Source organism: Indicator indicator, chromosome 13 (assembly GCF_027791375.1).
Source record: "Indicator indicator isolate 239-I01 chromosome 13, UM_Iind_1.1, whole genome shotgun sequence".
NCBI classification, from domain to species: Eukaryota; Metazoa; Chordata; class Aves; order Piciformes; family Indicatoridae; genus Indicator; species Indicator indicator.
This window is the reverse complement of record NC_072022.1, coordinates 2,814,615-2,829,915: the sequence shown is the minus strand read 5'-3', so window position 1 is coordinate 2,829,915 and position 15,301 is coordinate 2,814,615. Positions and strand designations below refer to the sequence as shown.

The 15,301-nt window shown below is 42.8% G+C and overlaps 1 protein-coding gene across 4 annotated transcripts in view; it reads left to right on the top strand.

The window, feature by feature from the left end:
- Nucleotides 1-14,386, top strand: part of EPHA4 (EPH receptor A4) — a 106,348-nt gene extending 91,962 nt beyond the window's left edge. For 2 of the 4 annotated variants that reach the window (XM_054385723.1, XM_054385726.1), the window contains 6 exons: nt 3,316-3,377; nt 3,913-4,122; nt 6,571-6,720; nt 10,414-10,607; nt 13,831-13,986; nt 14,272-14,386. In XM_054385723.1, the coding sequence (XP_054241698.1) occupies nt 3,316-3,377; nt 3,913-4,122; nt 6,571-6,720; nt 10,414-10,607; nt 13,831-13,986; nt 14,272-14,386 (887 nt within the window). Of the gene's footprint in view, nt 1-3,315; nt 3,378-3,912; nt 4,123-6,570; nt 6,721-10,413; nt 10,608-12,409; nt 12,419-13,830; nt 13,987-14,271 lie in introns of all 4 variants that reach the window. The other 2 variants (XM_054385725.1, XM_054385724.1) reach the window with 2 other exon arrangements.
- The last annotated feature ends 915 nt before the right edge of the window (nt 14,387-15,301 follow it).

The window sequence follows — 15,301 nt, the reverse complement described above, 5'->3', positions numbered from 1 at the left end:
TTGGTTGTTTTTGGGTTTTGTGTTAATTCTGTTTGTGCTCAGTGTGCCATGAACCCCACCTTGGAAAGAGAGTAGCAGTGCTTGCTGGGTGCTGTTTGTAGGCTGAAACTCAAAATACACCTGCGAGACAGACATGCTTGGGTCTCACTTGTTAGGGGACCACTGCGATGGTGTGGATGTTGTCCCAGCTCTGTCTGCCCTAGGTAGGATGTCAGTAAAGCCTGCTCCCAAAAGCCTGTTTAGACACAGGGACTCATGCTCAGGGTAGCAGAGAAAGCAGACAGTGATCTTGTGAGCTGCTATTACAGGGTGGAATTTGTGGAGATGACCTTCTGCAGCTGACAATGTGCACCATGAACATGAATGCAGGGTATTAATAGAGTAAGGAATTAACATTAGGTATGGATGAGAAGGTAAAAAAGTAAAATGTTGCTAGAACAAAGCATATCCTGTAGAGCCACCAGTACCGCTACAAATCCCAGTCCCCCCCTGAGTGGGCTTGGTGGGAACTGGATGCTTCCTCTGGCACTTGTGTTTCTAGAAATCTTAGCTGTACTCATTTGTGTTCCCCTCTTCTAGTCTGTGCTTTTTGACACAGTCATTGCAAATGGGTCATAGAGTCTGTTGATGTTTGATTGAAAGACAAATTCCACTAGAGAAAACAGAGATTTGGAGGATTTTTGCCTATCATCTACTGAGGGCCTGCCTCCAAACTGAAATTAAAAGGTGTTTTGAAGGTCTAATTCTCTCTTTTTATTATTGTTACAAAGCTACGGTCAGGAATCTTTGTGTTGAAATCCCACTGAAGCTGGATCCCCTCTTGCCAGCTCGAGCAGTTATAAATGACTGTCTGCATTTGCATAATGCAGTTGTCACTAAATGAAAATGATTGGAAATGTTCACCAAGGGGGTGGTAGCCTGACCCAAGAGCATTTCATTGCCGGGCTCACAGTCAGCGACGCTTCCACAGCAAGCCGGCTGCATTACCTCTGAGCTGGTGTGTTTGGTAAACAGGGCTACTTAAGAAGGCATTTATCTTAATTTCTCCATAGGTTTTCTGAGTGCTGTGATAAATGAATGCATTTAATAAACTGAAAATTAAAACGTGAGATAAATAGCGGTGGAGATGGGGGTTGAGAGAGGCAGCAAAAAGCCATGAATAGATTATTGGCTGCTAGTCAAGTACTTTAATAATTGACTCACTGATGGTAACTTCTCTCTCTGTCCCCCTCCCCTGCTAAAGAAGTGCCTGAGTAATGAAATTACATGTTAATGCACTGAAAGAGTCTCCCTTCCCTCCTTTCTACGTTGACATAGTATCTTTTGATTGAGGAAGGTTAATTAAAACTCATTTAGTTGTATTTGTTCAGTGGAAGGGTTCCAGTCATGGCTGCAAAGGATAAATGAAACAGTGACATGCAGATTTGGTTGGAGTTTTTCCTCTTCATACCAAAGAATGCTTTCAAAGGTGAATTAGAGGGAAAATGTTTTATCACATGCCTTTCCTTAAGGGTGCAGGTACACAGCCGAGGTCATTCAGTCCTTCACTCAGAGCAGTTTGCTTTGTGTAATACCATCACATGCAGATCAGAAAGGGCCCACATGCCAGGCAGGTGTTTCATGCATATGTCACTTTGCATGGGACCAAAATGGGAAGATTTTTTTTTATCAGATGGGAAGAGAAGGAGAAGCAGGAATAGTAAAGGTCCTGCAAAGGCTAGGCTGGCACTAAAAAGGTAAAATATGTAATGATGTGTGAAAGAAGTGATGTATGGCATATAGATGTTGGCCTAAGTGAAATTATACAAAATTTTTTAGTACAGTCAGTCCTTGCAGAATGTTGTTTTCTAATAAAAAGGTTGCTTCAAAACCAGAAATCCCTGGCAAAGGAAGAGAAAAGCATCTTGGTCAAAAACATTGAAGCAGAAATGACTAGGGGAACTTTCAGTGCTGCAACTTTTCATGGTAGGGTAATTTTGATAGCTGATTGTTCTGGAGCAGACTGGTAACAGAAAGAAAGAAAAGTTGAGTAACTCTGATGCCAAGACAGAACTTGAGCTATCTACGGTCTATATGACATGTCCACTGAACCCTTCTTTCCCTGTAACATTTCCTTATGCAGAGCTGCTCCAGGAAGCACAAAAGCAGAGTTTCTCTGGCACGCTGCTGTTTATTTAGGAAGAAACTCTTGTAGCTAAAGCAGAACTGGGAGGAAGTGTTACCATGCCAGCCTGGTGCTGATCATCAGGTGCTCCCTTGGTTGCAGGTGGCCTTAACAGTGTTCATCTTGGGACTGGGCTTTTGCCATTTGACCTTTGATAAGCCACTTCTCTACATCTTTTGTTGTTCATTTGTAGAATGGTGATGATAATGTAGAATTGAGATGATATTGAAGAATGGAGATGATATTGGACCTATTTCTGAAAATATCTAGATGCTGAATATCCATCATGATTTAACCTCATGGATGTTACTTGTATATACCTGAAGGTTTTTCAGTGTCATATTACTTTGTAAAGCTCTTAAAGACAACATTAAGCATTATTTATGTATCTGCTGTTGTTTAGGCATAAGAGTGCCTAGAAAGCCTCCCCACGTTGGTAACATCACACTTCTCTTCAGAATGCCCAGCTTGGCTCAGGGCATTGCAGCATGGAAAGCTGAGTGCTGCTGAAGCCCTGTGCCCCACATGTGACACCATTCATCGAATCATTTATCCTCTGGTTGACTTCACAAGGCAAATAGCTTTGGCTCGTTTATAACTAACTGGAGACACAGGATACAAATTCAGAACAGTGAAAGTTGAGAGGAACAGCTTGGATTTTACATTCCTGAATCCAGTTGTCTTGGAATACCTTGCTGCTGACAGTTTCTAATTCGCCTAAAGCGCTGATCATTCAAAGGAGGCAGAGAGACCAAAGCACTCTGAAATTCCATTTGGAAAGAGGAAGGCTTTCTAGTCTGCAAGCAATTTAATTACCCTAAAGATTTTTGTCAAGTTTGAACAGATCTTTGTTTCTTTGCTATCAATTATCAGTTGGTGTATTCCTTAGAGAACAGGAGCCACTTTAGTTAAAGACCTTGTCAATGAATCAACCAAAGGGTTAACCTTCCAGATGGAGCCCTTGAAATATTCCTGTCCTATAATATTTCTTCTCTTGCTCCCCACAGCTGAGGCATAAGCTCAGTGCTTTTCAAATTAAATTAGATTGTGTAAGCCAGGTGTCTTGGCAGTAAAATCATGTGCAGCCCATTTTTATCCCATTAACATCGGCATTCATCAAGGAATTGTGTTTTTCTTTCTGTGAACTCTAGGTAAACCAGTAATGATCATAACTGAGTACATGGAGAACGGCTCCTTGGATGCCTTCCTCAGGGTAGGTGATTTCTTCGTGATAAGCTAAGGAGATTTTATACTGGGAAACATCTTTTTTTCATTTTTATTCTGGTTGTTTTTTTGCAGAGCAAGACTGAAAATTCAGCATTTTTAAAGAAATTATGTTTGTGCTTGGAAAATTCTGTTTCCTAGCGTTGCTCCTGTTGAAACCCAAAATAAATGTGAAAGGATGTGGATTAAATGTGATGTTTAAAATAGCAAGGTCTTAAATAATCCACGTTTAATGGGAACAGTTTTGATTTGCTCTGCTTTTGAAGCATCGCAATGCTACAGACTCATTAAAAGCAGACGCATTGCAAACTGGATACGGCATCGCTGGGAGCTGTGACAGAACCTCTGGGTTTTTACTTTGCTGGTGAATTATAGGCACTAGTCAGGAAAGCGAGGAAATAACATCACATTTTATTTGAGAGAAGATGGGAATCCAGAGCTATGCTTTTTGCCAGTTCCAGCAATGGCAATAATGCAGCTTTCAGCTTAATGCTCTGTGATTTTCTTCCTTTCCCCATATGCAGAAGAATGATGGCAGATTTACAGTCATCCAGTTGGTGGGGATGCTTCGTGGCATTGGTTCTGGAATGAAGTATCTGTCTGACATGAGCTATGTGCATCGGGATCTCGCTGCTCGAAACATACTGGTCAACAGCAACCTGGTCTGCAAAGTGTCTGACTTCGGCATGTCCCGGGTCCTGGAAGATGACCCTGAAGCAGCTTATACCACACGGGTAAGGAGGGAAAGAAAATGTCCACTGGGTTTTCTTGCCTAATTGCTGATTTTGTCTGACTGTGTGGGAGGTGACAATGGTTTGTTTTAAACTAATCTCAGTCCCAAGTGAAGACCACTATCACTACTGAAGAATAAACATTGGCCTCACCTCCACAGCTGCTATAAATTGATTTGGTGTTATTGCTACATCAGTGGCTGCATCAGTATTTCTTTGAGGATGTGACCCATGTGTTCCTCTGGTTCCTCAAGTGTCTTGAAGTCCATGACAGGAATCTGATGCCAGAAATTAGAGTTTAGGCTTCTATTCCTTCTGCTATCTACAGACATGCTTAATGATTTCCAAGTGACACCTCCCACTGAGGGCACAAGTGTAGATATGCCACAAAAAAAAATAAAGGCTAAATCCACTTTTGCCCATCACAAAGCAAATTTGACTTAAACAATTTGGACTGGGGTAAGTTTGAGGTCTGCATTCCCATTTTCTGTTTTTCGTTTCATCTATATTTTTGCACCCCACAACTAGTTTTGGTAAAGCCATTTTAATGTGCTACACGGGGAATAGTTACTAATGGAGGTACTTCTGGCCACAAAACAACATCCCCACCATTACACCAGTGTTTGTGCCGATACCTCTGTAATTAACATGCAGGCAAGACAAAAAAAGTTGAAGTTTATAAAGTCTTATTTTTTAATTGCTTATTTTCATTGTTTTTAGATATCTGCCATTCTCCATCTGTTCTCCCTAGTGCAGAGTTTGTTTGCAGCACTTAGATCTTGCAGTTTAATCCCAACACTCATCCTTTAATGGATTCACAGTTTATTACAGGGGAGGATAGACTCGTGTAGTATTAAATGCTGGCCAGCCTTGGAGTTTCTCATCAGGGTGGCAAGTGGAAGGAGCAGAAGCAGAGGTTTGAAAAGCTGTAGTCAGGGAAATCAAAGTTTAGACAAACACCCAAGGGCAAGACAGACATGATTGAAAAGCTTCCTTTTGAATTTAGTGAGTGGAGATATAGTATTATGTTTGCTCTCAAGAGTAAACTGCAGGGAATCAATGACATTTGCTTTACAGCACATTGTCTTCATCTGGTATCAGTAATGAAGGATCAGGAAAATTTGGATGAACTCCACCGTACTTGAGCAGCTAAATAACAAGAGCTTATTGACAATTTTTAGAATGACAACCATGTATAAATAATGTCCATGCATCTGTGTCTGAAAGGAGAACAGAGCTTTTTCATAACCAGAGATGATACAATAGAATGCAGTTTTTAAAGCATCCTTCTTAAAGAAAATTATATATTCTGCTCTCAGTATAACTCTTTGAAGTGAGAGCACCCTATAGCCACAAAGGGTGCCATATACTGCCATAACCTGACTCACAAAGGGCCTGATGCAAAGGCCCAAGAAGCCAGAAGGACCCCTTTGATTTCACTCGCCTTTGGAATCAGTCCATGTTAAACACTTGAGAGAGAGATTAGAACAATAAACCATTAAATATGCACACGCTGCACTCACTTAGGGATAAAAACTATACAGAAGATTGCTGAGAAAGAACCTACCAAAATAAACTTAATCAAAAAAGCATAAAAGAAAATGAAAAAACCCTAAAAGCTTTGTTCAGCTTAAGTTGTTCCCCAGATGGAACTGCAGGAAACCAAAAGCTCAATTAAAAACACCTTGCATATTGGCATAAACAAAAGGCAAAATCTCAGGCCTGGGATCATTCAGCTAAGGCGAAATCAGCTAAGCAGGATGGAGTGAGTTCTTTTTGAAACAGTGCAGGACGTCAGTGGCCCAAATCAGATGCCCAAGTGATTTTATTTGTTTAATAAGTTTTGTAACGAGGCAGCTCTCTCCGAACTGCTCCCCCAGGCACTGGGTGAGCCCAGAGGCTTGCTCACCTTCTCCCATCTCTGGCAGAAGTTGGGATACTGCCCATGGGAAACACCACAGTATTCAGAAGTCTTCCCAGTTTATCCTCTCTATATTTTGCCTTTTTGAAAAGCAAAACGTTGATAATCCTATTTTTCTGAAACAGGCTAAACAGGTCAGACAGGCAGGCAAGGAAATAGTAATTAACAGTGTGTACTTATTTGTTTTGTCAACTAAATCTGTAATATATACTTTGTAGAACTCCTGCCTTGTTCTCATGCTTCAGCATATCCCTAAGCAGAGCTCTCTTAGAGGGCTGGTAAAAATATATTTAACAGTTTGTAGGTTCTCTTCCTTGCGACTAAAGAAAACAGATGGGCAACTTTGCCTTCTGGTTGGGTCTGACAAGCTTATGGCAAGAAAGAGAGAAACACTGGGTACCTTTTGAAGGATTCTGGGACTACATGCAGCAAACCATTTTCTGTTTTTAATGGCAGAGTAGGACAGTGACAGCCACATACATTACGGGGTCAGTGACTCACGAGCCTGTGGTTTCTTTGATTTGTGACAGGGTGGCAAGATCCCCATCAGATGGACTGCACCAGAGGCAATTGCCTACCGAAAATTTACATCAGCTAGTGATGTGTGGAGCTATGGCATCGTCATGTGGGAAGTGATGTCCTATGGAGAAAGACCTTACTGGGATATGTCCAATCAAGATGTGAGTCTCTTTCTGAGCTTCTTTTTTCTCTCCCTTTTCCCCCACGCTTTTATCTTAGTCCTCAGATGTCTGCTGATGTGTTTCTGTGCCAATTGCTGTGTGGTTGGAAGACATTTGCTCCAGGTTTTTAAAACGCTATCATGGGTGGTAGATTCCTGTTTTCTCAGAAAACATTTCTGGAACTAAGATTTCCTTGAAGTCTTCCAGATAAAATGGGCAGACTGGGCAGAGAGGAACCTCATGAAGTTGAACAAAAGCAAGTGCAGAGTCCTGCACCTGGAGAGGAATAACCCCATGCACCACTATAGGTTAGGAGCTGACCTGCTGGAAAGCAACTCAGCCGAGAAGGACCTCGAAGTGCTAGTGGATAGCAAGTTCATCATGACCCACCAGTGTGCTTTTGGGGCCAGGAAGGCAAATGGTATCCTGGGAGGCATTAAGAGGAGAGTGACCAGCAGGTCATGGGAGGTTCTCCTTCCCCTCTGCTCTAGTGAGGCCACATCTGGAGTATTGTGTCCAGGTCTGGACTCCGCAGTTCAAGAGATACAGAGAACTACTGGAGAGAGTCCAGTGAATGCTACAAAGATGCTGAGGGGGGCCTAATCATCTCTGTGATGAGGAAATGCTGAGAGACCTAGGGCTGTTTATCCTGGAGAAGACTGAGAGCAGCAAATCTTACCAGTGCTGATATCTAAAGGGTGAGGGTGAAGAGGATGCGGTCCAGGCTCTTCTCAGTGGTGCCCAGTGACAAGACAAAGGTCAATGGGCACAATTTGAAAACAACAGGTTCCATCTGAACCTGAGGAAAAACTTTCCCGTGAGGGTGCTGGAGCCCTGGACCAGGCTGGCCCAGAGTGGTCGTGGAGTCTCCTTCTCTGGAGAGATTCCAAACCCACCTGCATAATGCAATCCTGGACAACCTGTTCTGGGTGACCCTGCTTTAGCAGAACAGTTGGAGTAGATAATCTTTACAGGTCCTTTCCAACCCCTATCGTGCTGGGATTCTATGACTCTGTGAAAACTTCAATTCTGGACTATTGTCAGTGATTCTCCAGTTAGGGTCTATAACTTGTGCATGATCTTCTAACGAAAATGATTCTATGATTATATGTAATTTTTTTCACATTTTTTTTCTTTTAACTTTAGGAAAAATATTATAAACTATTAAAGTAAGAAATAAGAATGGAAAAAAGGGAAATGAATCTGTTTAAACTGTCAGGTCGTAATCCTGTCAGGAGAGGAAAGATTTGAATGTTGATATTAAATCTCAACTTTATTGAAAGTCTTTTAAAAAACCCACTTGAATTTAATGGGACTTCCTAGTAATTAATTTCTCAGCCCCCTGTACCCTTGTAATTCTTATAAATGATTTTATTTCTCATAGAATGTCTAGAATAAAATACATACTTTGTTCATTTTTGGACTCTTACTACAGGAAGGACATTGAGGTGTTGGTGCAGATCCAGAAAAGGGTAACAAATCTGGTAAAGGGTCTAGAAAGCAAGTCCTGTGAGGAGTGGCTAAGGAAAATGGGTTTGTATTCAGCTTAGAGAAAAACAAACTCAGGGGAGACCTTTTTACTCTCTATAACTCCCTGAAGGGAGACTGAAGTGATGTAATTGTCTGTTCTCCCAAGTAGCAAGTCACAGGAGGAGAGGAAATGGCTTAAAATTGTACCAGGGGAGGTTTAGGTTTGACATTAGGGAAAGTTTTTTCCCTGAAAGGATTGGTAAGCCCTGGAACAGGCTGCCCAGAGAAGTGCTGGAGTCATCATTCCTGGAGGGATTTAAAAGACTTGGTTTTGCAGCGGACTTGGTAGTGTCAGGTTAATGATTAGACTTGATGGTCTTAAAGGTCTTTTCCAGCGTAAATGGTTCTATGATTCTATGTGAAATCCAATTCTATGTATCAGTGTGAGCATCCTGGTGACAATTGCATTGCTGCCTCCTGAGGACATTAAAGAGCAGCTTTGCTAAATGACCATTCTTAAATTATGCATGTCCTGTTTAACCGTACCATCTGGACTGCTTCGGTGGATTCCAAGAGGGAGCATGCACAATGGCTGCTCTTTCAGAAGAGTATTTAATAATAATGCTAATAAGAGCTTTTTCTAATAGAATTTTTATTAAATGGGAAAAAAAAATAATTACAGTGAAAATGAGGCATAGATTATCCATAATTCTTTTCCCAGGGGATTTGCAAACATATAAAGGAAGAAGAAAATGTGAATCTGAATATATGATCATGGGAGTGGTTAAGTCATTTTACAAGTCATCTGCTTCCTTATGTGGAGCTGAATGTTTTCAAAGACTGTCTGGATGCGGATGGCATTTAATCTAAGTGAGGGATGTAATTTTAATTTCCTTCTGATGTGAAATGTCTCTTCTGGCACCCAGTCTTGCCTTCCTCTGCTAACAGGAAGTCATCAAGACTTTGCAAGAAAATAAAACACCAGATGTGTCTCAGTTATGTCAGACGTGTCTACACAGCACAGCAGAGCTCAGTGCAATGAACACAGAGTGCATATTGGGCCTGTGTACACTGCTGATGTGTAGTGCTGGACCATCTCAAAGCTGTCTTGAACTAGACAGTGAAAGCCAACATCACTCTTTGCATTCTCTCTTTAGTACATGGCATAGATATAGCATTTTCTCCACTTTAACGATGTTAAGAGCAGTGCTTTTCACAATGCATCAGAAGTAGAGTTCAAATATTCTCAGTGTCTATTAAATCAAAAGAAACAAAAGCTTATTCTTACTTCCTGAAGTGGTGAGAGCCACTTTGTCATCACTGAATAGCACGAGCATATCCCTTGCCCTGTCATCCCAGTGGATTTTAGCCACTAATTGGACAAGACCAGAATGAGGGAATTTAGCACAATTCAGTCTCCATGCACTCCTGGTCTCTAGTCTCATGGTGAATCCTGCCAGCAAAGTCATATCGATTAATTAAGATCTGAAGGCTTCTGGGTCATGTCCCTGTCATATCAGAGTTGAGTCCTGGCCATGTCCTGTTCTGAGAGAGCTAAGAAATCATCACAGCTCCAGAGCCCTTCTTGGAGGGTTTAAAATGACTTCAGATTATGAATTTTGCTGGTTTCTATTAAATATGAAATTCATACTTAAGCTGCTGTGATGGACTTATGTAACTTCCTTGATAAAGCTGCAGAGAAGGGTTCTGGTTGCTACATTTCTTAGTTCAGAGCATACAATGGTAAAAGAACAGGTTCTCCACAAAGCCTTTAGTACTGCCAGAGATGAGCTAGGCCAAGTGGGGATGATCTGCTGTACCCTAAAAATAATGGAGAAAATTTCATCTTCAAGATATCACCCCCAGACTGACAGGTGTTAAAGGCTGGCTGTAGAGCTGTTGGAGCTGTTGTTTCTCTAACCCTCAGTCTAGCCTGGGCTATTTTGTCAGCCCTGTATCTCATGTGTCCTTTTGTGATGCGTTGCCCTGCTGTGTCTAATGGCAGCTTTGGATGCTGTACCCTTTCACTTTTGAATTGATGAGGAGAAACGACAGTTCTGAGACCACCAGCTGCCTGAGTCTGAGCGTAATTTTCCACGTTGTTTCACTTAATTGTGGATTTGTTTCCATACTTTGGATCGCCCTAGGATAAATGATACTCAGATTGTAGATGTGAGTAGTGTCTGATGTTCTCTAATGCCTTCCTAATTGTGCCATTTATAGGTTATTAAAGCCATCGAGGAAGGGTACCGGCTGCCACCTCCGATGGACTGCCCCATTGCTCTCCATCAGCTGATGTTAGACTGCTGGCAGAAAGAGCGCAGTGACAGGCCCAAATTTGGACAGATCGTCAACATGCTGGACAAACTCATCCGCAACCCCAACAGCTTGAAGAGGACAGGCAGCGAGAGCTCCAGGTCAGCTGGGCTTCGGTAATGCTGATGTATGAGGAAGCGCACTGGAGATGACAGGAAGAGCTGCAAGTCACCTAAAGCTCTGTGGCAGAGCCAGGTGGCACAGCAGACATTGCACCGCGCAGGGGTCATGCTGGCACAGTGCTCAACCTCCCAGGCTCTCCTAGCTCTGTGAGAGAGTAAAACTGAACAATCAGAGCTGTTGCTGTAGCACACCAGTGCTGAGCAGCTTTATAGCATGGCCTGAAGCGCGTCCCAAAGAAGTTCTGATGCAGGCAAGCCCTGTTTGAAGGCAAAGTTTGCTGCCTCTTTTTCCCTCTCTCCCCTTCTGAAAGGGCTTGAACGGGCAACCTTGATACAGTGTGGCTAACAGGAGTGGTGTGGTTTAATGCAGGAAAAGTACATCATCAGGTTTTATAAACACTAGATCTGTGTAGGATTTGCAAATGAGCATTACGGGATTAGAGCCAATGCCTGGCGGGCATTGGGGAGGTGTGGATTAATTTTTATGTGAATTTGAATTTAATTTTGTGGAAAGCCAGGTTCATGTCTCCACCGATCCTGCATTACATCTGTGTTTTGTTTTGTTTGCTGAGCGTGGTGTACCTGGTACGTGCAAAAGAAGTGTGGTAGGAAGGAAACTCCCAGAGTTGCAGGGTAAAACCGAGCTGTCTCTGTTGGGACAGATCAGCGGTTTGTTTCAGGTGGTGAAACACTGCTGAAGCAAGAGGAGCTTTACTAATTTACACCAGGTTTGTTCAGGTTTATTCAAGCGTACTTTGCTTTGTCAGGTAAATTTGCTTACAGTGAATATGAAAAAAAGATTAAAAGAAACAAGGGAAAGATAATGGGAAATTATATTTCAAGAGAAGGGAAGGCACAAGGTTCCTCCTCTACTCTTCCCTAGAAGGCCACATTGCAGCATCAGTTCTGGGCTCCCCAGTTCAAGAGAGACAGGGAACTACTGGACAGAGTCCAGAGAATCCTACAAAGATGATGAAGGAAAAGGACCACCTCTCCAACAAGGAAAAAAGGAGATCCCTGGGGTTGTTTAGCTTGGAGAACAGAGTGGATCTTCTCAGTGTTCATCAATATCTAAGGGGCAGGGAACGAGAGGATGGAGCCAGACTCTTCTCAGTGATGCCCAGCAACAGGACAAGGGGCAACAGGCACAAACTGAAACACAGGAAGTTCCATCTGAACATGAGGAAAAACTTTCCTGTCAGTGTGCTAGAGCCCTGGACCAGGCTGCCTTCTCCAAAGAGATTCCAAACCCACCTGAATGTGATCCTGGACAATCTACTGTGGGTGTATCTGCTTTAGCAGGGCAATCGGAGTAGATGATGTCTAGAGGTCCCTTCCAGCCCCCACCATGTTGGGATTCTTAATTGCACTGATAGCCTGGAAAAAATGTATCTACCCTCAAGGTTTAAATAATTTACGTGGTGAGAATCACAATACGATCTGCTGTGATAATTTGATTTCAGGATCACAGTATGAAGTCCTCCATCTTGCTTTATTTCCAATTTACAGGTGCTCTTTTAAAATACATAGATTTTACAGAAGTAGATAGCCTGTCCAAGGTCATTTTTTTGTGTGTGTGTATGTGTGTGAGTTAATAGCCTGTTCAAGGTCATTTCGTGTTCATGGGTATTTATAGATCTTTATTTTTCTTCTCTTTGGAATATGAATTTCAAATCTGCTTATAGCATTATGAATGCATTATATGACTTTATAGGTGAAGCATAATTGTCTATAATTAGGTTGCCATCATTGGTCTTGCGTTAGATAACGCAGTAAAAGAGTTGTACCAAGTATTAGCAGCACGTACTCCCTGCCTTAGGCAAGACATAACGATGCTGTTGCACACCTAATCTTTGATGATGTGCGCTCTCAAATAAATTGCTAAATGATAATTGGTTTGGTTAGGCAGTAGAGATTTACAATGGTTTCATGCACCTGTGATTTACAATATACATGAAATTATAAACTGAGATATTAATAAGAGGAGCAAATTCTGTGCAAATAATTATTCGCAGAGCTGTATAAGGGCAAATGAGAAGCACATTCCATGGTGCAAACAAAGATCAAAGCTTGCCTAATTCCTGCCACTCCTGGCACTCGCGGGTCAGGAATGGATTGATTAAAGAGAGGATTAACTCCCTGCTGTCCTGGGTTTGATTAAATGCAGTGAGCTTGCCTGCAAACCTGGCTAGAAACAGGATTTATCTGAACCCGCCCTGAGTTTTGCCCCTCCAAACCAGTCTGGCGGGTTGTGAGCTTCCAGCTCCTTGGCACAGGCTTCAGCGGTGTTTCTATAGCTGCTGAGCTGAGGTCTGACACATGCGGGATTGGCAAGGTCTTGCATTGCTGCTGGGGAGATACAAACCCAGCCGGCTGAACGCCTTCCAGCGCTGCCATCCTCTTTGTCTCATGGAGTAAAAGAGCTTTCTGTGAACTTGGTTCTGTCTGAGGTGGAAATTGTAAAGCAGCATTGTGGTTCAAATTAGATCTGAAAGCAAAAAGAGAGACCTAAGGTCAAATTAATCCTTAGCAGAAATTGGCTTATTACTTGATATTTTTGGGAGGCTCTCCTCCCCCTCTACTCTGCCCTGGTAAGGCCACGTCTAGAGTACTGGATCCTGTTCTTGGGCTTCCCAGTTCAAGAGAGGCAGGAAAATGGTGGAGAGAGTTCAGTGTATCCTACAAAGATGCTGAGGGGTGTTAAGCATTTCTGTGATGAGGAAAGGCTGAGAGACCTAGAGATGTTTAGGCTGGAGAAGGGGAGATTGAGGGGGGGGATCTCAATGCTTATCAATATCTAAAGGGTAAGGGTCAAGAGGATGGAGCCAGCCTCTTTTCAGTGGTGCCCAAAAACGGGCCAAGGAACAACAGACACAAACTGGAACAGGGTTGCCCAGAGGGGTTATGGAGTCTCATTCTCTAGAGAGATTCCAATCCTGTCTGGACCCTGCAGTCCTGGGCAAGCTGCTCTGGTTGACTCTGCTGTCACTTCCAACCCCCACCATTCTGGGATTCTGTGGTTTTATTCAGTTTGTTGCAGTGATCTACACTGCTGTGCTGAGCTGCCAGTTTCACTGGGCACATCATCTCTCCCCTGTGTTGCCTGATCATTGAGGATAGTTGTTGCAGTGGCCAAACATTGATTTGTGACTCCTGATCCAGCTGACATCATTTTTTTCTCTTTTCCCTATTTGGCACCCAGACCCAGCACAGCCCTCCTGGATCCCAGCTCCCCAGAGTTCTCAGCGGTTGTTTCTGTTGGTGACTGGCTCCAAGCCATCAAAATGGAACGATACAAGGATAACTTCACAGCTGCTGGCTATACCACCCTAGAGGCTGTGGTGCATATGAACCAGGAGTAAGTACTCAGCGATATAACAAAAAACTGGTAAATCTGGATTTAATCAGCCTCTTTTGCTTTGTGCTGCATATCACTGCACTCATTAAAGGATTGGAATGCCTTTCATTTGAATGGAGGAGAGCTTTCAAATGCCTCCACAATGCCTTTGCTTATTTAATTAAACATTTCTGTACATCTGCCTTGCTTTTGCTGTGTTGCTTGTGGCTGACTTAACATTTTTTCCCTGCACCAGTGTCTGATCCACGTTTCTCAGCCCCCTTCTTCTTCTCTTACTTTCCACAGAGACCTGGCAAGGATCGGCATCACTGCCATCACACACCAGAACAAGATCCTGAGCAGTGTTCAAGCGATGCGCACCCAAGTGCAACAGATGCATGGCAGGATGGTTCCCGTCTGAGCCAGCACTGAATAAACTCAAAACTCTTGAAATTAGTTTACCTCATCCATGCACTTTAATTGAAGAACTGCACTTTTCTTACTTCGTCTCCTCGCCCGTCGAAATCAAGATCTGCATCGTTGCTTGGTGTACAGATTGTGGAAAAGCGAGCATGTGTGTCGGGAGCGGGGGGCCTCCAGAAAATGACAAGCCGTCATTTTAAACCAGACCTGGAACAAATTGTTTCTTGGAACATGCTTCTCTGTTGATCGACGATATGTAAAATACGTGTATCTATATAAATATAAAGTCACGTTCAAGTTTTGATGCTATGTTTGCTGCCAGATACTGTGCTTAAAATAAAAAAACAAAGCCAGAATGATTTCCCTTCTCCCTATGACCTGTAGGATTACAACCATAGTGTTTTCTTTGTGGGTGAAACCACCGTTGTGCATCGTTCACTGGAATGAAGAATTTGCCCTCGGATATTATTTGCAGACTCAATGCATCACTGATACCTTGCAGAAACCTCAGTGAGAACATCATGTGGCTCATCAGTGCCTGCCAATTAGTGATGTACCCGTTAACGGGCTTGAGAAATGAAAGGACCCACCTTGTGGATTACTGGGCAAAACTGGACTTCTGGGGAGCTTGTTGGCTGGTGGTGTACTGTGCTGAAGCCTACTGCTTAAAGGCACATTGTGAACATCTTGGCAGTAGTCAGCGGTGACAATCGTGGCTGTGGAGCTTTCAGACTTATTTTCTCTTTCAAGAAGAGGTTCCCTTTGCCACATGATGAAGGTCAGTGGAAGTACAGAGCCAAACATGTTCATGGTGCTTTATTCCTTAAACTGTGCTGGGATTTCATCACCATTGAGGTAAAAGAAAAACAGAAGTGCTGTGTGTGTAGCGTTTTGGGTTCCTAATTGGTTTCTC